At 36.1% G+C, this 21,334-nt stretch overlaps 1 protein-coding gene across 1 annotated transcript; it reads left to right on the top strand.

The window, feature by feature from the left end:
• Window positions 1-992: 992 nt before the first annotated feature.
• On the top strand, window positions 993-20,809 carry PSMC6 (proteasome 26S subunit, ATPase 6). Its single transcript, XM_045810437.2, has 14 exons — window positions 993-1,137; window positions 2,142-2,221; window positions 2,315-2,354; window positions 2,618-2,670; window positions 4,869-4,936; window positions 5,405-5,519; window positions 7,748-7,835; window positions 9,404-9,465; window positions 9,551-9,674; window positions 10,046-10,107; window positions 11,935-12,055; window positions 12,193-12,273; window positions 15,772-15,843; window positions 20,304-20,809. Exons 1-14 carry the CDS (start codon window positions 1,011-1,013, stop codon window positions 20,420-20,422), a joined length of 1,212 nt encoding a protein of 403 aa, XP_045666393.1. The 5' UTR covers window positions 993-1,010; the 3' UTR covers window positions 20,423-20,809.
• The last annotated feature ends 525 nt before the right edge of the window (window positions 20,810-21,334 follow it).

Raw genomic sequence — 21,334 nt, 5'->3', positions numbered from 1 at the left:
CTGTTCTGCAAAAATCGAGGTTATTACTACTCTTAAAATAAATAATTTAAAATCACTATTTAAAACACTATTGAGTGCTTATTATGTGCCGGACGTTGTGTTAATAGTTATAGGCACATATTTTATTTAATACTATGTTATCCCTATGAGATAGGTACAATTGTTAAGCTCATTTACAGAGATTTTGAGAGATTAAATAATTTGTCCAAAGCTCAGAAATCTGAAAGTTCCGTCGGACTTCAAGTTCCTGACTCAACCTACCTCATCGCCTTTATCTTGTGCCCCATATCTCTGTAACCCATTCTCTTCCGGTCTCATTGGCCTCCTTCCTGTTCCTAGAAATGAGCCAAGCTCAAGATCTTTGCACTTGCTGTTTTCTCTGTCTGGAAGGTTCTTCTCTACTTTGTTGCTTGGCTGGCTCCTATGTCAGATGCCCTTCTAAGTTAGTTCTCCTTACATTACTCTATAACATCACCATGTTTTATTTCCATTATAGTACTAATTACACTCTGAAATTATTTTTTAATCTCCCCACCAGATCGTATCCTTAGTACCTCATTCACTGAATGAAGTAAGTGAATAAAAAGCCTACTCGGGTTCCTGAAGTTCCTTGGTAATACTGTGTTATACCAATAGGCTATCTGTGTTATCCCGATAGTCCACTGGAACTATTTAGAGAGACTGCACATTGCCTACTTCACTGTCATCTCAGTTTATCACAAAGTCTTTCGTGGTTTCGTGGTTTCCAGGACAGCAGCGGTTTAACGTAACGCGACCGCTCAGGGGACGACCAGAACAGCTCTCTGCTCTACCTAGCACGACCTGCAGGGGACGGTGTGGGTGGAGGCCTCCTTCGGTGCGCGACGGCGCCATAGGTGAAACGAGACGCAGAAGGGAGAGGAGTGCAATAGAAAGGCGGAGCCAACCGGAAGGGGCGGGGTCGTCCACGAATCCGCGCCCCCCGGGAGGCTGTCCTCCCTCGCCCCGCCCCTTCCCCCGCCCGGGCGGCCATGGCCATTCCCGGCATCCCCTATGAGCGACGGCTTCTCATCATGGCGGACCCTAGAGATAAGGCGCTTCAGGACTACCGCAAGAAGCTGCTGGAGCATAAGGAGATTGACGGCCGTCTCAAGGAGTGTGAGTGCGCCTTTCTTTCCACACAATCCTATGCCTGGACGTGCTTCTGTTTCTAACAAAGCAGAGGCCGTTGGCCGAGCCCGGCAAGCGAGCCCCAGGGATAGGAAGGCCTCGGTCCAGGGACAAGGCGCTTTGTCATCCGGCCCTGAGCTTGGGAAGCACAGTCTCTTCGGGCGTAGAAATGGCCCAGTCTGGTCCAGGTGACAGAGAACATCCCCAGTTCTGAGATGGAAGTGGAGGAGGACTAGAAGAGGAGTGAGGAAGAAGTGGGCCAGGGATGTTTGCCAGTTTGGGGTGCAAGGAGGGCGGCGTAGGTGAGTGCCGGGACCCAGAGAGGAGAGGAGACTTGAGTCAAGGAAGCTCAAGCAAGAGATGAGACTCGAGGTGCTGGCTTGTTATTGGTGTGGAAAACCAGACCGGAGCTTGAGAGGCGAGTCAATCGGTGGGTCATAATAACTGTCCTCCTCTTTCCGCGTATTTTGAGTTGTACTCCATCAAGCACACAAGTTTCTCTTACCTCCTGAACTAAAGGGCGCTTACATTTTTTCGTAGTGCACCTTCACTGGAAAGCCTGAGTGGTTTGATTAAATGGAGATAGACCGTAACCGTATAATTCTGTAGATCTCTGCACCTGTTGACCTTATTTAGGGTCGAAAGCCATAGAGTAATAATCCATGCGGGTAGCTGAAGAGGTGAGGAAGGGTCTCTTATCATTCGGGTTTGTAGTCTCGAAGAGTGTCAATATCTTCAAGAATGTAACAATGTTATGAATGTGCTTGAACAAGTATTGCTGATGAAGAAAATAAAAATATGGTGCTTTTTCTGTAACATTTCATTTTTAAACATGTCTCCTACAAACGGCATTATTTCTTTTGTGGTTTCATACAGTGGATATGAAATATATGTAAAGTGAAATAGACTCAAATAAACTAAAGTGATACTTAGTGACTTAAACTCACTAAGATTATTGTTTAATTAAAAATGTCCAAATTATATTATTTCAGTAAGGGAACAATTAAAAGAACTTACCAAGCAGTATGAAAAGTCTGAAAATGATCTGAAGGCCCTACAAAGTGTTGGGCAGGTAGGTAATGAAGTTTGGGGTACAGGGAGTGATGGCAATTTGTTTTTTAGTTATTGGCAAAAAGTAATGCTTTTTTTTTTTTTAATTTCCCAGATTGTAGGTGAAGTACTTAAGCAACTAACTGAAGAAAAATGTAAGTGGATTGGACTGTTAATTAGTAAAGAAAAAAAGAGTGGACTCCCCTTTCTCCCGCGGTGAACTTTTGAAATGCTTATTAGCTTGATGATGATAATGAGGGTAGATGATACTTTTGCATAGACTGAGTTTTCTTTCAATTACTGTCTCCTTGGAGGACAGAAATAAAACTCAACTTGCCATCAATGTGGATATATGTATTTATATGTATTTATTTTTCACTTTCTGTTTTTCAATTTGTCCTTCATTTTCTTCCTCTAGTCATTGTGAAAGCTACAAATGGACCAAGATATGTTGTGGGCTGTCGTCGACAGGTAACACTTTACATCTGTACAGTGCTTTATAATTGGTAAAAGTGCTTTCATATACGTTATTTAATTCTTGAAGTAAGCAGTCAGCCATTATGCCCGTAACTCCTAAAGGTGATTTGTTCAGTTATAACTAACAAAACTTGAGCTCCAACTATGGGCATTGACTGGTATTCTTTATTTTCTACTCTGATCACAGTGTCTCAGTAAGCTCTACATATTTAGAAATCTAAGAATTTTAGAATTGGAAAATATCTCAGATCATTTTAATGTCTTTTTTGAAGAGACTTAGACCTTGTCAATTCCTTATGTTTTATATTTAAACACTCAGAAATGTTACTCAAAAGACTTTTCTGTAGCCTAAGTTGATTTGGTGTGAACTCATTTGGATTAGAATAGGCAAATTGAAATAACTGCAAATTTCATTTTGCTCTAATAAAAAATGCCAACAAATGGCTTTAAATAATTTAGTAGCCTTGGAAGCCAGTTTATGTACTATCCTATTCTTTAGGAAGTATCCTTAGAACTTTCTTATAAATTCATTGGAAGAGCTTTTGCTGAGTGTTTATTGTATCAAGTTCATGTTTGAGAGAGAACATTAATAGGACATGGCCGTAGAGTGGAATTTAAGCCAGGGACTAAATCTTATCCTAGCATTTGCCTAGTGTATAAGTGGGAAGACATTTTCTAAGTCAAAATGTTAAATGTCTAGCCTGACAGGAGTTCTATGTCCCTTACAGGGCCGTCTGGATTCCAAGAGTTGGTATTTCTAAGACATTTCATGGTTGTATGAGGGCAAGAGAGTATTTGAAAACTGGAAAATATTAGAAAAGCCAGAGTATATATTCTCTATACATGTAAATGTTGAAATAGCTTTACATTGATTTTTGTGTAGCTCTTTTCAAGTACCTCATTTATTAGCAACTTTGAAAGTTTAATCCATTACATTAAACCTAGTATTTTTGCCTATCTCCACTTCATTTTCATTGGCACTAAATCCTAAATTTAGAGTTCTTTGCAAAATCCTGTGAAAAGTAGTAATTTTTATAATTCTGAAATTATATTGGCAAGTAGTTTTTTAAACTATCAAAAAGTAACTTAATTTTGGAAAAGTAACATCCTGAGATTGAGGTGAATCTGTTGGATAAATTCTAATTCTAGCCAAATAAGGTACCCTACCTAAATATGCCAATAAGTTGTTCAGTATGATTCAACTTAATATATAATGTATTTAGAATAATATCTGACATGTAGCAGAAAGCATGAATGATGATTGCTGGGGTTTTTTTGGCTTTGGTTTAGCATTTTAATAAAAACCTTGAAGGGGATAACAGAATGAGTGCATTTCTCCTTTATTTCCTATAATCAAATAACATGTTCTTCCCCAAAGCTATAGTTTTAAAAATAAATCTAAAGGGCATATTATCAAAGTACCACTGTACACCTTAAACTTAAATGATGCTATGTGCCAAATTAATAACAAATAAATAAAAATAGACTTTAAAAGAAAAAATAAAAATAAAGGGCATACCCTTAAAGTGCTTCCCTTTTCTTCTCCCAAAATGTTCATTTAGAGATTTCTGTATAAATACTTTGGTACAGATTCATTATATTATAATGATTTTGCTACCAAAGTCATTATATTATAGTGCGTGAATCAAAATAATGAGCAAAACTGTATGAAATAGTGAGCCTTTGAAAGTAAAATACTAATACCCATTTCTTTCTTTAAAAATAAGGCCTTTCCTACCACAAACTTTGTGTATTAGTGATTTCACATTTTACACTGAGATTGCATAAAGGGCACTCTTTTAAGGGAAATAACTTTGAATTATTACTTTTATAAGCCCATCTGTTGGTATGGTGTTTATAATCTGACATTAGTGTTCTCTCTGAAGGGTGAAAGTGGTTATTTGGCTTCTTTTTTTTTTTAAATATTTTATTTATTTGACAGAGAGAGACAGCCAGTGAGAGAGGGAACACAAGCAGGGGGAGTGGGAGAGGAGGAAGCAGGCTCCCAGCGGAGGAGCCTGATGTGGGGCTCGATCCTAGAACGCCAGGACCACGCCCTGAGCCTAAGGCAGATGCTTAACGACTGAGCCACCCAGGCACCCTGATTATTTGGCTTCTGAATATTGTGTTCTTGTTAGAGTATTATTTCCCCTTTTAAGTGTTATGTAACACTTTTTGTTTTATAAAATTAGCTTGATAAAAGTAAGCTGAAGCCAGGAACAAGAGTTGCTTTGGATATGACTACACTAACTATCATGAGGTAGGTGTCTTATTCTGTTTATTTTACTTTTATTTTCACAGAGGGAAGATTTTAGCCAAAATACATGCCTTTTTTTTTTTTTTTAATTTTATTTATTTGAGAGAGAGAGATTGAGGGAGAGCACGAGGAAGATAAGGGGTTGGGGAGGGTCCAGGGAGAGGGAGAAGCAGACTCCCTGCTGAGCAGGGAGCCCGACTCGGGACTTGATCCCAGGACCCTGAGATCATGACCTGAGCCAAAGGTAGATGCTTAACTGACTGAGCCACCCAGGTGCCCCCAAAATACATGCTTCTTGAGATCAATGAATATCTAGCTACTTTTTCCCTTTTATTAGTTTCTAATTAATGTTAATGCATTTTTATGAGATCATCTACAGGTGCTTGCATAAGCAAGTCATTGGTACTCTGTCTGTAGGCTGAGAGAAAATACATCTTGTAAAAAAAAAAAATACATGCATTATCATTATAGATATTTGCCAAGGGAAGTGGATCCATTGGTCTACAACATGTCTCATGAGGACCCTGGGAATGTTTCTTATTCTGAGATTGGAGGACTATCAGAACAGATTCGGGAATTAAGAGAGGTTGGTAGTGTATGCTTTGTTCTCTGAACTTACTAATAAATGGTATTGGTTTTAAGACATCCAGAGGGAGAAAGAGAATGAAAGATTACTTTGTCCAAATAGTGGTTACTAAATATTATACATTTAATATTCTTGCTGAGAGAAAAATAGCACCAAATTTCTAGCTATGAAAATTATAGCTACTGTTAATTTGGAGATAATTTGGTGTTAGAAAAACCCTGCTCTTTTTGTGACAAAAAAGAAAAAACTAATAATTGATATAAATTTAATGCCCATGCCGTTAGTGGTTTTGGTTATGATAGGTTACTGGGGTCAGAGCACATTTGGATCATGTGTAACACAGTTTTTCCCATAACCTTATTGATGCTAGCTTCCCATCCTTAAAGTAAGTTACCTGTACCTTTTTTTTTTTTTTTTTTTTTAAGATTTAAACAAATTTTTTTGAGTAATCTCCACATTAAATGTTGGGCTCAAATTCACAACCCCAAAACTAAGAGTCGCATGCTCCACTGAGTGAGCCAGCCAGGTGCCCCGAACCTTACATATTTTATTTTGATAAAGCTGTTTGCTGCCATTTAAGAAAAATATTGGCTTTAGGGTAGCTTAAACCTTTTAAGCTCTTAGGTAAGAAATCTCAGGATTTCCTTGCTTCATATAGCACAGATGGCTTAACAATGCTCCTTTTTTTTTAAAGATTTTTTTTTTATTCATTTGAGAGAAGAGAGCACGAGCAGAGGGGAGAGACAGAGGGAGGGGGAGAAGCAGACTCCCTGCTGAACAGGGAGCCTGAAGCGGGGCTGGATTCCAGGATCTGGAGACATGACCTGAGCCGAAGGCAGACACTTAACCATCTTAGCCACCCAGGCATCCCAACAGTTCTCTTTAAAGCAAATTACATTGTCCTATTGGTTTCATTCTAATATAGGATGGAGATGTTTAGGAATGAATGAGGATAGTTAGTATGGCTTACATCATCTGATTTAAGCACTAAGCCAGTAGTTTTCAGACATTAGCATATTAAGTTTTCTGGAACTTTTATTAAAGATACAGATTCCTAGGCCCGTTGCGTGATTTTGATGCAGTAGATTGGGGGTGGGACACAGGAGTTAGCATTTAAACAAGCATTCCAGGTGATTATGAAACCAAATTGTTTTTTACCATCCTTGAGGAAGCACTAGTGTCATTACAAATAAAAGTCTATTCTTACTTTATAGTTAAAAGACAAGAGACGAAGAACGAGCTCTTCATGTAACTATGAAATCTTGTCTTTTACAGTGATTTGCTACATCAGCCATGGGATTAGAAAGTCTCTCTCTTTCTCTCACACACAACCCACAAAATATGTACATGCAATACTCTTTTCCATCTGCAGATACTGAGAATATTGATTTCTTATACTTTTTATTTTAATCACACCTGGTGGACACAACTATTCAATAGAAGCTTATTTCTAAAGTTTCTGGTACTATAAAGAGTTTAATTTGGGCAAACTCTCAATTTATCTATTCTCCAGCTTTCTTTGCTTAAATCAGTCTTAGTAGGAGATTGAGAGCAGAATATATGGTTCTTTTTTTTTTTTTTTTTTTAAGTTTACTTTCTTTTCATCATCTCTACATCCTTTGTGGGGCTTGAACTCACAACCCCAAGATTAAGAGTCACATGCTGTCCCAGCTGAGCCAGCCAGGTGCCCTGAAATATGGTTCTTTGAAGGCTGCTATGACAATATGAACATTTTATATGCGTTTTCTCCTAATGGCAGTTCTAACTTACTAAATTTCCCCATTTTATAATTATTTTGTGTTGTAGTCCCAAATGCAAAATAATACAAATCTTTTTTGTTTTGTTTCTCTTTTTTGCTTACCTGATTTTTTTGTAGTGTGATGTTTCATTGAGGTATAATTTACATTCAGTAAAATGCACAGATTTTAAGTGTACAATTCAAATATGTCTTGACAGATTACATCCCTGTTAACCATCACTTTAGTCAGGTGCATAGTTTGTTAAAATAACTACAGCCTTTTTAATTAATTTTTACATAATTAAAAAAATATCTTAAGTCCGTCTGAAGAATAACCTCTTAATATAAATGGCTTTGCGTAACATGGAATTCTAGATCTATTATGAATTACAGTGTGTTTACCTAACTATGCTGATATTTCACTTAAAGTATTTTAAAGTTCATCAGAATCTTTACTGACTTATTAAGAAACAATCAACTTCTTTTCTAGGTGATAGAATTACCTCTTACAAACCCAGAATTATTCCAGCGTGTAGGAATAATACCTCCAAAAGGCTGTTTGTTATATGGACCACCAGGTTAGTGTTGAATTATGTCTGACCTACTAATAAGGAATGAATTAAGGAATAAAAAAGTAAGGTGAAAATTTAATGTGGGGTATTCCAGCCTCCACTCTGTTCAGAGTAAGGAAGAAACAGGAGATGTGTGTCTACTGTTCTCTCAGGTATGCTTCGTCCTCTTGTGCCTCATAAGATGTGCCTCTTAGCATGCTGTATGATTCTGGTGCATTGGTCCTGTGTCGTTCACAGACCTCTGGCTGTTGCTGAGACATTTTCAGGGAGTCTGCAAGGTCAAACCTTACTTTGATAATACTTAAAATGTTAGTTGCCGTTTTCACTGTGTTGACTTTTGTGCTGATGGTGCAAAAGCAATGTGGATAAAACTGCTCATGCCATAGCATGAGTCAGTTAAGTCAGTGGCATGAAATGGTATGAGTAGTCATTGTGTTATTGACTGCTCATACTTAAAGTATTAAAAAAAAAAATGTGAGTTTCACATTTAGATGTTCTTGTTGAAGCCACAAAAATTATTTTTATTAAATCCTGATCTTTGAATAATGTTTTATATTCTATGTGATGAAATGGGAAATACATGTAAAGTACTTCTGTTGCATCCTGAATAGGATAGTTATCTCTAGGAAAAGCACTTGTGCCTTGAGTTGTCAGCTGAATTAGCTGCTTTTCATGGAATATTGTTTTTACCTGAAGACATAATTTACAGACATTCTGTCATCGTCAGACTGGTTTTTGATTATTCAGACTGGTTTTTGCTTATCTGGCAAACATTTTTTCAAAAATGAATGAAGTTAGCCTGGTGTGTTAAAACAACTGACACCATCTGTAGCCAGTGATAAAATTTGAGCTTTCAAGTGAAAATTAGGTTTTCAAAACTTATATCTGACTGCTTTTTTTTTAGAGAGCGAGTGTGCATGTGTAGGGAGTGGGAGGAGGGGCTGAGGGCAAGGGAAAGAGAATTTTAAGCAGGCTCCACACTCAGCATGGAACCTGATGCTGGGCTCTAGCTCACAACCCTAAGATCATGGCCTGAGCTGAAATCAAGAGTTGGGCCTTAACCAGCTGAGCCACCCAGGCACCCCCATCTGAGAACTTTCTGATATTAATACTTAAAAGATGAGATGAGATTGATGATATTAACAGACGTGGCTTTTAAATATTGTATAATGAAAAATGACAAGATTTGGAAGATTTTCATAACTCACTGAAGCAGTAGTTTCCAGATAACCAGTAGTTGATGTTACAATATCATGCATAGGTAAAAGATCCATTCATTATGCAGGATAGACCAGTGGATTATAATGTAACAGACTTCTACTATAGTGTCTGTAAATCAGGGTTGATATATTTTTGAAGATATGTATTCATCATGTTTAGAATTATAAGGGATATTTTGAATAAAATTTAAAATTTTAATATTACAAGTTGAAGTGCTTTAGAATTTTAAATGGAAATTCTCTTTAGGATTTAGCTTTCATTTTGCAAAATTTACTGTCCGGAGGATAACATAAAAGGCTTTTGAGAATTTGTTTTGCTTTCCATCTAATTAGGACTTCTTTCTGCCATTTTAGGCACAGGAAAAACACTGTTGGCACGAGCTGTTGCTAGCCAGCTGGACTGCAATTTCTTAAAGGTAAAGGGAAGATTCTTTCTGTAGCTGTTGAAATTAAATTTTATTTGAATTGTCTTATGTTTACCTTAATGTTTTTCCTTATCAGGTTGTATCTAGTTCTATTGTAGACAAGTACATTGGTGAAAGTGCTCGTTTGATCAGAGAAATGTTTAATTATGCCAGGGATCATCAACCATGCATTATTTTTATGGATGAAATAGATGCTATTGGTAAGAATAACGCCTTTTAAAGTTTATTTTGAACTTCTTTTTTTTTTTTTTTTAACTTTTGGAAGTGTTAGGAAATGTTTTAAAAATCTAAAGGAATCCCCCCTTCACCTCTAATTGCAATTTGTGTGAAGTAGTAAAATGAATTGAATGTTACTTTAAAAAAAAATTCTTAAGAAAATTTAACCAATTTTAATTTGACATTGACAAAATGAGAAACGCTATACCAAAATCATTTCTAACTTTGTCAGTATAATTCTTACTATTTTATTTTTATCTTAATGTTTTTAACTCCAGACACTATTATTCTGTCTCCTTAAATGATGGTTGTAGAGGAAAAGAGTAACACATGAGTTTCCATATCATTATTTTAGGTGGTCGTCGGTTTTCTGAGGGTACTTCAGCTGATAGAGAGATTCAGAGAACTTTGATGGAGGTAATATTTGGTAAAGGAGGTTCAAAGAGAAGCCAGTATGTATTAAATGAAAACATTGGATATTTGAAGGTCAAAATATGTACAATGGTTTAAATAAAGAACACACTTAAGGGGCACTGGGTGGCTCAGTTGAGCATCCGACTCTTGATTTCATCTCAAGGCCATGATCTCAGGGTTATGGCATCAAGCCCCAGGTTGGCTCCAGGCTCAGCGGGGAGCCTGCTTGAGATTCTTTCCCTCTGCCCTTCCCCCTGCTCTGCTCGCACACGCTCTCTCAAATAAATGAATAAGTCTTAAAAAAAAAAAAAAAAGAGCACACTTAAATATAAAATTTGAAAATATTGTTGGGAATAAACACATTTCTTTACAACAATCTCTAGTAAGAAAATGTCTATTGGAAAGTAATAGGGGTATTTACAAAATTCTATATGATGTATAGCTATACTACTCAGTGTGTTTACAGCACACCGGCCATTCAGTTACTTAAATTGTATATTGTTCTTCTGATACTCACATTGTGTGAACGTGGCCTTGCACTAGTTTCATTAATACATTTTACGAGTAATGGATATATTAAAACTGATGGTAATAAATGAGTTATAATTATGAATGAGGCTGCTCTAAAAATCACTAACATTTTCCTCTGTTGCTGAGAATAAGAAGAAACTAAAATAGTTTTGATAATTGAAGAAGATGGGTGATGGAATATTAGAATGTACATAAACCTTTCCCCACTCCAAGTTCTGTGAAAGTGATGGCAAGATCCCAAACATTTTTCAGCTTCTACAAAGAAAAGCTAGGTTTTTTAAAGCTAGGCATAAGTAATAGTGTCAAATTCTATCTCAGTAGGGGTATTTGAAAAGGACTTTCATAATTTAATAATGATCCCCTCAGAATATATACAGCATTTTCAGATGAGTTCTATAGTCCTGGAAACCTTAAATTGAGGTATTTTGAAACAACACAGATACTACTCTTTTTTTAAAGATTTTATTTATTTATTTGTCAGAGAGAGCGCATACAAGCAGGGGGAACGGCAGGCAGATGGAGAAGCAGGCTCCCCACTGACCCAGGAGCCCGATGTGGGACTCTTGATCCATCCAGGATCATGACCTGGGATCATGACCTGAGCTGAAGGCAGATGCTTAAGAGCCACCCAGGTGTCCCACACAGATGCTAGTCTTATTCACATAACTGATATGTTGTCAGCTATCAGATATTTTGGAAAAGATTTTTCAGCTAGTTATATTTTAAAGAGTTTGTTGAATGTAGTTAGGTTTTTCAATATTTATTCAAGGAAACTTAGTAATTGAAGGAAATATGCTTAGTGTCTCAGTATTTCTATGTATAGTGAAATTATTTGAAAAGATAATAGACATTATCAAATTTGTAGAAATGTCATTATATCTGATTATCTGTAAATTTTATGTTTGGCGTACCATAATACTGTATACATTAGATTTTATTAATAATGTTTTTAAAAGTAACAATGAAAAAAAAATTGAATGTTGGAAATCAGATCCAAATGGTTTAATTTTATAATACTTGACTAGATGGAAACCTTCAGATTTATTAAAACTTTTTGATAGCTATAAGAAGGTACATAGTTAAATAATCTATCTCAGAACTTCAAGGCTGGAAAAATCTATTCCTTTGTATAAGAGAAAGAAGAGATAGTCCATCAGGTGGTCATTCTGGAGGTGGCATACTATCTGTAGACAATGTATTTCATAGTATTAGACATATAGAAGTTGTGTACTGTAAATTTTTTAATCGTTCGGATGTTTTGTAAAAATCTGTCAATGATTTTTTTTATAAATATATTAGTTACTAAATCAAATGGATGGATTTGATACTCTACATAGAGTTAAAATGATCATGGCTACAAACAGACCAGATACACTGGATCCTGCTTTGCTTCGTCCAGGAAGATTAGATAGAAAAATACGTGAGTTAAAGTTTTTTTCCTGCTGTGTTCTCTTTGTCTATGTCCATTTCTCTTTCCATATCTCTTCCTCACACCCTAATTTGTTTAAAAAACAAAAAAACCTGACTGCAAAAGAATTTATAATTTTTTATTTTCAGATATTGATTTACCAAACGAACAAGCAAGATTAGATATATTGAAAATCCATGCAGGTCCCATTACAAAGCACGGTGAAATAGGTAAGGAAATAACCTTTTTAATGTATATTTACATTTGGTAAATGAAGCAAAATGCTATTAGATATCACTGACAGTCTACCAAATCTGGTTTTAAATTTACCAAACATGGAAATCTCTTATATTCAGCTAATATTTATTGAGCATCTTGTGTATGTTAGGAATTGTTCTAAATGCTGGGGATATACCAATGAACAAAACAAATTCCTGCCATATAGAACTTACCTTCTTGTCAGAAAAGACAGACAAGGTCAGTAAAATGTTTAGTAAATTTGATGGTGATATGTGCTATGGAGAAAAATAAAGCAAGAAAAGGGAAATAGGTAATGCCAGGAGCCAGAATGAATAGATACATTCTTAAATGGAGGTGAGGTGGGGGAGGCAGAGGGAAGCCTTACCAAGAAGATGATTTTTAAGCAATGACCTGAAAAGGTGAAGGAACTAGATATTGATATTTGGGGCAAAATGGTACAGAGGAAACAACAAGAGAAAACCTTGAAGCAGGTGTATGGCTGGAACTATTCCAGGAGTAGCAAAGATGTCAAGGTGTCTATGGCAGAGTAAATGGACAGTGGTAGCAAGTGAGATCATAGAAGTGATGGGTATCAGATTGTGTACACCTTTATTGAGGTCATTGTGTAGGAACTTTGGCTTTTATTTTACTATTTTTGTCATTGGAGGATTGTGAGCAGAGGAATGATACACTCTTACCTTTTGTTATTTTTAACTTTGTAGTGTAGAAAATTAGAAATATATACAAGTGGAAATAAGAGTATAATGAACTTCTAACCCTAGGTTACTCATCCCCTACCTAACTTTAATAATTATTAACTCTTGGCCAATTTTGTTTGATCTGTAATCTCTTCCACCTCTTACCTTCCTTCTGGATTTTTAAAAAGCAAATCCCAGGCATTGTATTGTTTCATCTGTGAATATTTTGAAATTGACTTGTATTAAATAAGATCATTCTGGTTGCATGTAGAGGGGCAAGAATAGAAACAAGAGGATCAGTTAGGATATCTCCATAATCCAGGCAAAAGATGGTGCTGTGGTCCAAGGTGGTACCAGAGTCTTAAAATGATGAGATTCTGCACATACTTTGCAAATAGAGGTGACAGGGCTTGCTGATGAATCAGATGTGGGATGTGAGCTAACGAGAAGAACCAGGGAAGACTTAGATTTTTGACTCACAACTGGAAAGATGGAGTTATCATCAATTAAAATGGGGGAAGACTGGAAAGATTAAGTTTTAAAGGGAGAATAAGGAGTTTGATTCTGACTATATTAAAGCTGAGGTGCCAGTTAAATACCAAATAAAGATGTTGATTGGTAATTCTGTATGCAGTTAGTTTATTGGGGTGGTCTTTGCTGGTGATATAATTGTGGATAATAACAGCATAACATTATTTTTAAAGTCTTGAGATTAGATGAGATTTCTGAGGAAGTAAATGTGGATAGAGAAGAGGTTCAACAACTGAGCTAATTCCAATATTAAGTTGAGATGAAGAACCATCAAGGGAGACTGAGAAGGTATAGTCACAGAGGGGAGCGGTGATGTCCTGGAAGATAAATGAAGAAATTGTTACAAGGAGGGAGTAATTTCCTGTTAAATGCTGACAGTGGGTCAGATAAAAAGACTTCTGACAATGGACCTTTGGATTTACTATGTGGAGATTATTGGTGACCTTATTAAAGCAATTTCTTTGGAGTGGTGAGAGTAGAGCCTACCTCCAGTGGGTTTCAAGGAGATTGTAGGGAGAGGCTTTGAGTTCAGACATTTCTTTCAAGGAGTTCTGCAGCAAAGGGAGAAGAGAAGAAATGTAGCTGCAGTGAAAATGGAGATGAAGATTTGGAGGAGCTTTCTTTAAGATGGAAGAATTTACAACACTTTTAATGCTAATGCAAGCGATCTAGGAGAGAGAAATTGATGATGCGCTTTCCTTGAAGAGAAGGTTGGCCCTGTCTATGAGCATAGACTTCATTTATGAGACTAGGAGGAAAGGCAAATAAATAGATGCTGATGATGACAGTATCTCAAATATGGCAAAAACTTGTAGAATTGTTCTTCTGAATGTGTTTATTTTCTCAGTGAAATAGGAAGCAAGTTCGGAGTGAGGTTGGGGGATTATTGTTAGACATTTGAGGACATGGGAGAAATTATAAAATTGTTATCTCCAGAAGTGAGAGAGTGCACTCTAGGATGAGGTCAGCAAACCATTGCTGTGGGCCAAATTCTGTCTTCTCTTTTTGTAAATAAAGTTTTATTGTAATAACCACTCCAGTTTGTTTATATATTGTCTGTGACTGGTTTCCCACTACAATAGCAGAAATGAATAGTTTTGACAGAGACCACATGACCTGCAAAGCCTAAAATATTTGCCGTCCAGCCCATTATAGAAAATTTGCTGACTCCTTGACTAGGGAGCATTATACTATTCTAGTATAATTGCCAGGCAGCTTTACAAACCCTTAGAAGTTAATGGTCCAAAAATGATTACAAATAGTTGATTATTGCCTCTCACTAACTTTCTCATTGCTTATGTGAAAATAGTTTTGAGCTGGAAAGACTGAGCTAAACTAGGGATGCCAATTTATAGGTTTTTTTCAATACTGAGCTCTTGCTAGGTGCCAAATACTGTGCCAACCTTGGGAATCCCTGCTCTCAGGATGCTTACATGAACTTGAACCTGAATGAAAATTAATTAATGAGTATTTGTCTGATTTCAGATAGACGTCAGCATACTGTAGATGGCCTGACAAAGGGTGTCTCAACAGAATTACACCGTAGTAGCCCATGCTGTCTCTTATTTCTCTCCTTATTCTCTATCAAGTCCGTAACCGCTATTTCAAACTAATAGCTCTTTAATTCGAGTCTGTCTTGTGGATAAAAAGGTCACATAACCATCACTGTTATCATAGATCTGATACTTCTCTACTTGGAGCCTGCACGGGAACTAGGAAAGCTAGCCATTTTAAATGGTTATTTAAAAATACATGATTAAAATATGATGAAAATTTTTTCTGATGACCATTTTTGGTATATCTTATATTAATGTCACTAAATTCCATTGTGGTTAACAGTTGGGTCTGAATGTTCTAGGTTTATTCAAATTGAAGATTTGTTTACAGTTTTTATAAGAGTCATGGCTTCACAGATAACTCAAGTTCACGTGTATATAACTGTTTCAAGTCTGCATTGAAACAGGTTAAGAGGCTTTCAGATCTTGATGCTGTTTCTTGGGGTTAAAGTTTCAGAAGTATAGTATTTCTGTTTAGTGCTGGCTTACTTAACAAAAGTATAATTTTTGGTGGTTAATATTGTGGAGGACTTGCTAAATATTGTGGAGGTATGTTAACAGATGATACCTAGCTGATCAAATTCAAAGCAAGCTCTGTGTGCAGTTAAGTTTTCCATATGGGCATAAATCAAGAGAAGAGTTTATTTATGTATCTATGTATCTATCTATTTATTTCTAATTTCCAGTATTTTTTCCTATACAGATTATGAAGCAATTGTGAAGCTTTCAGATGGCTTTAATGGAGCAGACCTGAGAAATGTTTGTACTGAAGCAGGTATGAGTTTAAAGTGCAGTTCTTACTACTGATTTTGATTTGTTTAATTTACTAAAAATGTGTTTAAGTTTATTCAAAAGCAGAGCCTGGGCTTTGCCAGGATTTGGGTGCTTGGTTTTTTTGAGAATTGATTCCAGGAAGCAGGAGAGAACAGGCAAGTGAGTTGGAAAGAAGCAAATCTATAATAAGGGTGAACCATTGAGGTAGATCCTATAGACAGGGGGGTTTGATTTGATGAAACCTCAGAGAAACATACAGAATGCCTTCCAGGATTACCTGGCTGAAATATGGAGACTGGAGCATTTATTTACCAGCTCTCATCCCCCATGAGAATTTGCCCTTGGGGATGTTAACTCCTTTATACTTATGTATGCCTTAGGGCAGAATGTGGAAAGACATGCATGTGATAGCTTACTGGCCCCTTGAAGTAAGTCTGAGACCCTGCAGAACTGTCTGCCACACCTCTGGCTGAAATCAGACTGGGCCAGCCCTGGAAGTAATCTGCAAAATGGATAACATGTTTTCTGATACTAGTCTGTTAACAATAAGCTTTGCAAGATTGATTTATGAATTTTGTGATCATGCAACTTATGTAAAATATAATCTTTTTTTTTTTTAAGATTTTTTTAATTTGTTTATGTGAGAGAGAGAGAGAGAGAGAGAGAGAACAAGCAGGGGAAGGGCAGAGGGAGAAGGCAGGCTGAGCAGGGAGCCTGACCTGACGCTTGATCCCAGGACTCTGGGATCATGACCTGATCTGAAGGCAGACGCTTAACCTACTGAGCCACCACCCAGGCACCTCAAATGTAATTGTTTTTTATTAAAATTTTCTCTGTGGATTATGTGATCCTATTTTTTTTTAGTTCTGGTACCAGGTGGCTTTAAAACTACAGACAGACTGATTTAGTCTTTGTCTTCCACATAGAATCTTAAAATTAAAAAATTTAAGGGTGGCTCGGTGGCTCAATTGGTTAAGCGTCTGACTCTTGATCTCAGCTCAGGTTCTGATCTCACGGTTGTGTATTTATTATAATAATGATGAAAAAATAAAAAATTTTTGCAGTAGTTTTTATATTACTGACTTTCATAGGTTGTGAGTGAATAGTTTTTAAGTATACAATATGTGATTTCCTCATTTTTTTTTTTTTTTAAAGATTTTATTTTATTTATTTGACAGAGATAGCCAGTGAGAGAGGGAACACAAGCAGGGGGAATGGGAGAGGAAGAAGCAGGCTCACAGCGGAGGAGCCTGATGTGGGGTTCGATCCCAGAACGCTGGAATCACGCCCTGAGCCGAAGGCAAACGCCCAACCGCTGTGCCACCCAGGCGCCCCGATTTCCTCGTTTTTATATCACCTATAGCCTTATTTTAACATTTCCTATAAATTAAATAGTGTTTAAAGATGTTGCTCAGACATGGCTTCTCCATAAGAGTATCTTCATGGGTATATTGTGACTCAGTATCTGGATCAAAAATCTACAGGTCTAGGGATGCCTGGATGGCTCAGTCGGTTAAGCGTCTGCCTTCGGCTTGGATCAAGATCCCAGGGTCCTGGGATCAAGTCCTGCATTAGGACTTGCTCAGCTGGGAGCCTGCTTCTCCCTCTGCCTGCCACTCCCCCTGCTTGTGCTCTTTCTCTTGCTTTCTCTCTGGCAAATAAGTAAAATCTTTTTTAAAAATCTGCAGGTCTAGAAACTCTCTAAGTACAGATCTGAGTAAATCATGCTCACAAAGACTTACTAATATAAAAAAAAATATTATGTGGTAAACTTGAATGTGGCTTAAACTACTTGGAATAACTTACGACATTCTCTTTCCAAAATCTACACTGGACCAAATTATTATTAGACTACTGCTTTGGTAAAATTGGAATCCAAACAAAAGCAATGTTATAATCCTAAAGGTTGATACCATCAAATTATGATATTTGCTTTTTTTTTTTTTTACTTTTTTTCAGTTTTATTTATTATGTTTTAAAGATTTTATTTATTAATTTGAGAGAGAGACAGAGCACAGGCAAGGGGAGAGGCAGAGGCAGAGGGAGAAGCAGACTCCCTGCTGAGCTGGGAGCCTGACATGGGGCTCGATCCCAGGACCTGGAGATCATGACCTGAGCCGAAGGCAGATGCTTAACCATCCAAGCCACCCAGGCGCCCCTTTTTTCAGTTGTATTGAGAAATAATTGACATATAGCACCACATAAGTCTATGTCGTACCGCATAATGGTTTGGTTTACATATATTGTGTAATGATTACCACAATAGTTCAGCTAACATTTATCTTCTCATTGAGATAGAATTAGAAAAAAGGAAAAATAGTTTCTCCTTATAATAAGAACTCTTAGGATTTAGTCTCTTTCCAATATATCATATAGCAATATTAGCAATAGCCATCATGTTGTATTACATCCCTCATACTTATTTATTTCATAACTAGAATTTTGTACCTTGCACATTTTTGAAAAGTTATTTTTCGCTGGGACATCTGGCTGGCTCAGTAGGTAAAGCATGCAACTCTTGGTCTTTGAGTCATGAGTTCAAGTTTCATGTTGGGTGTGGAGCTTACTTAAAACATAAGTATATATATATATATGTATGTATATGTGTGTGTGTGTGTGTGTGTGTGTGTGTGTAAGCTATTTCCAGTAAAGAGCTATAACTTCTGTGTGGATTACGATTTTAGCTTTTTAAATGGCCTGGGATATTCATATTTGGAGACACTGAAATTCTTTGGTTTTCTTTTTATTAGACTTCAAGCCTTTTTTGCTAACATATCTTTCTGTAATTTAAAATAAACTTAAATTCAGTTATAGTTGTTTTTTCCATGCAAATCCTGAGATTATCATCCTTTTCGGATTAGGATGTATCTCAGATTCAGTCATTCACTAAACAATGATTTGGAAATAGTCATATGCACAAAGTTTGGAAAAATAACTTACCTACTTTAGTTGTAACCTTCAAAACAGGTTTTAAAACTTCACTTTTAAAGGACTAGAAATTTCCATTCACGAGATTTCTGAGTACAACAGAGTGTTTCTAAGACTGTACAGAAATCTTTAAAGAGAGAAACTAACCCTTGAAATCTTCTATTCCATTGAATGTATGTAAGTGAAGGTCAATATAAGCAGATCTTTAATGAAAATATTAGTAGGATTCATTTAATTAGCAGATAGTGATAACCTCCTAGCTTTAGCTTGTCATGAAATTACAATTGTCTCAAAATCTTGGACCCATATCCATGATATACCTAATGCTTCAAAACACACACACACACACACACACGTTTTACCCCTTTATCAAGTAGTTGACAAGTAACTTGTCGATAACTTGAAAGAAAAAGTTTTCAAGTTTGTAATACTTGAGTATCAAAGTCATATAAAAATATCAATTTGTACATAAGTAAGGTAAATTTTAATATGTGAATAATGGCACTGGTTTTTGATATAAAGGCAGTGTTGACTTTCTTTAATTGTATTATCTAAGCTTTTGATTATTAACAAGGGGAAAGACTATCAAAATTACTAGAGGTGTTTTGTGTTTTTCCAAACCATACATGCGTTCCCTTCCTCCAGGCAATTGTTGCCTGTAAAGAAGCTACTGCTTAAAATGTCTTTGGTTGATTATTGAGTTTTGTTTGTTTTGCTTTTGCAGAATGTCATCGGATACAGGGACTGTGTGAGCTAGATTTTAAATATCCAGATTGTTGTCTCATTGTTGTCTAGCTTCGTTGTCTAGCTTTTGGTTTGGAAAATAATGCTCACTGTAGTTAAGTTCAATTAATTGAACAATGATGGTTGTTTTTAACAAATTAGAGCTACTGGCTCAGAAGTAGTAAATCTCGGCTCCTTCACATTTACTTCATAGAATTACTTAGTTTTCGTAAAAGACTTTTTTTTGAGATATAATTGACAAATAACATGTTAATTTCAGGTGTACAGCATAATTATTTGATATTTGTTCTTATTGTGAAATGACCACTACAATAAATCTAGTTAACATCCATCACCACATGTTGTTAACAAGATACTTTTTCTTGTGATGAGAACTTTTAAGATCTGCTCTCAGCAATTTTCAAATACACAATACAGTTTTTTTTTTTTTTTTAAGGATTTTTTTAATTTGTCAGAGAGAGAGAGAGCATAGCAGGGGTAGCAGCAGGTAGAGGGAGAAGCAGGCTCTCGCTGAGCAAGGAGCTTAATGTGGGACTGAGTCCCAGAACTCTGGGATCATGACCTGAGCTGAAGGCAGACACTTAACTGACTGAGCCACCCAGGCATCCCTACAATACAGTATTATTAAGTCTAGTCACCACGCTGTATACTGCATCCCCAGGACTTATTTTATGATTGGAAGTTTGTGCTTTTTGACGACCTTCACCCATTTTGCCCCCCCTTTAGTTTTCTTATAATTAACAAATTAGTCACATATTACATACAGTCATGTTGTTTTATTCTCCACAGGTATGTTTGCAATTCGTGCTGATCATGATTTTGTAGTACAGGAAGACTTCATGAAAGCAGTCAGAAAAGTGGCTGATTCTAAGAAGCTAGAGTCTAAATTGGACTACAAACCTGTGTAATTTACTGGAAGGTTTTTGATGGCTGCATGACAGATACCGGCTTAATGTAAAAATAAAGTTAAGGAAAATTATGTATTGGCAATGATCTCATTAAAAACATATGAATAAAAATAAGTATGAATAACATTGTAAAAATTAGTAATTCAAGTAATTCTACTTTTAAGATTGGTACAGAAGAAATTTGTATGTTCGTTAATGTTGCATTTATTGCAGCAAAAGTTATAAGACTATGTTAAAGCTTTTCGTATTTGCTGTGTGAGCATTTTGTAAAACATTGAAAGTAGTTTGAAATAGTACAAGAGAGCATTTCTAATGACTTATTTTATATCATTTGTTTTCCTCATCCTAAAAAGTTGAATAAAATCTGTTTGATTCAGTTCTCCTACACATATTTTTGTCTTTTTTAAAAATACATTTATTATGGTCATTTATATTCTTTAGTAAATCAACTATTTAATAACCAAAATGAGTTGTATTTAGATGACAGACTTTTAATTTTAAAACTGTACCCACACTCATTGTTCCTAAGAGCGTCTTGTTATACAAAGCATAGACATGTATGTCTATATCGATAATGGAAGGTCTTTATTTACTCTTCACCTACTATGGTTATTCTGTGTGATAGTTAATTGAAAAGTACACGCATATCCATAACCTTTTTTTAGATTATGATTAAAAGTAGTATTTGCTAACAAATGTGACTTTTTCTTGATTTGTGTGAGATGAGCATTCCCTTTTTAGAATGTTAAGGTCTGGACCCTCTTCCCAGAAAGTTACACATATATACACACAATTTTGCATATACTAAAATTAAAGGAGATCTATCATTTCCAGGCCCACCACCTATTGACTCTGTAGGTATCTATGGATACCAAGCTAAGAGTGTCTGATGTAGAGGATGTTGATGTCAGA

The sequence above is a fragment of the Ursus americanus genome, chromosome 26 (assembly GCF_024610735.1).
Source record: "Ursus americanus isolate L20-20 chromosome 26, mUrsAme1.1.p, whole genome shotgun sequence".
NCBI lineage: Eukaryota > Metazoa > Chordata > Mammalia > Carnivora > Ursidae > Ursus > Ursus americanus.
This window is presented reverse-complemented; position numbering and strand designations above follow the sequence as displayed.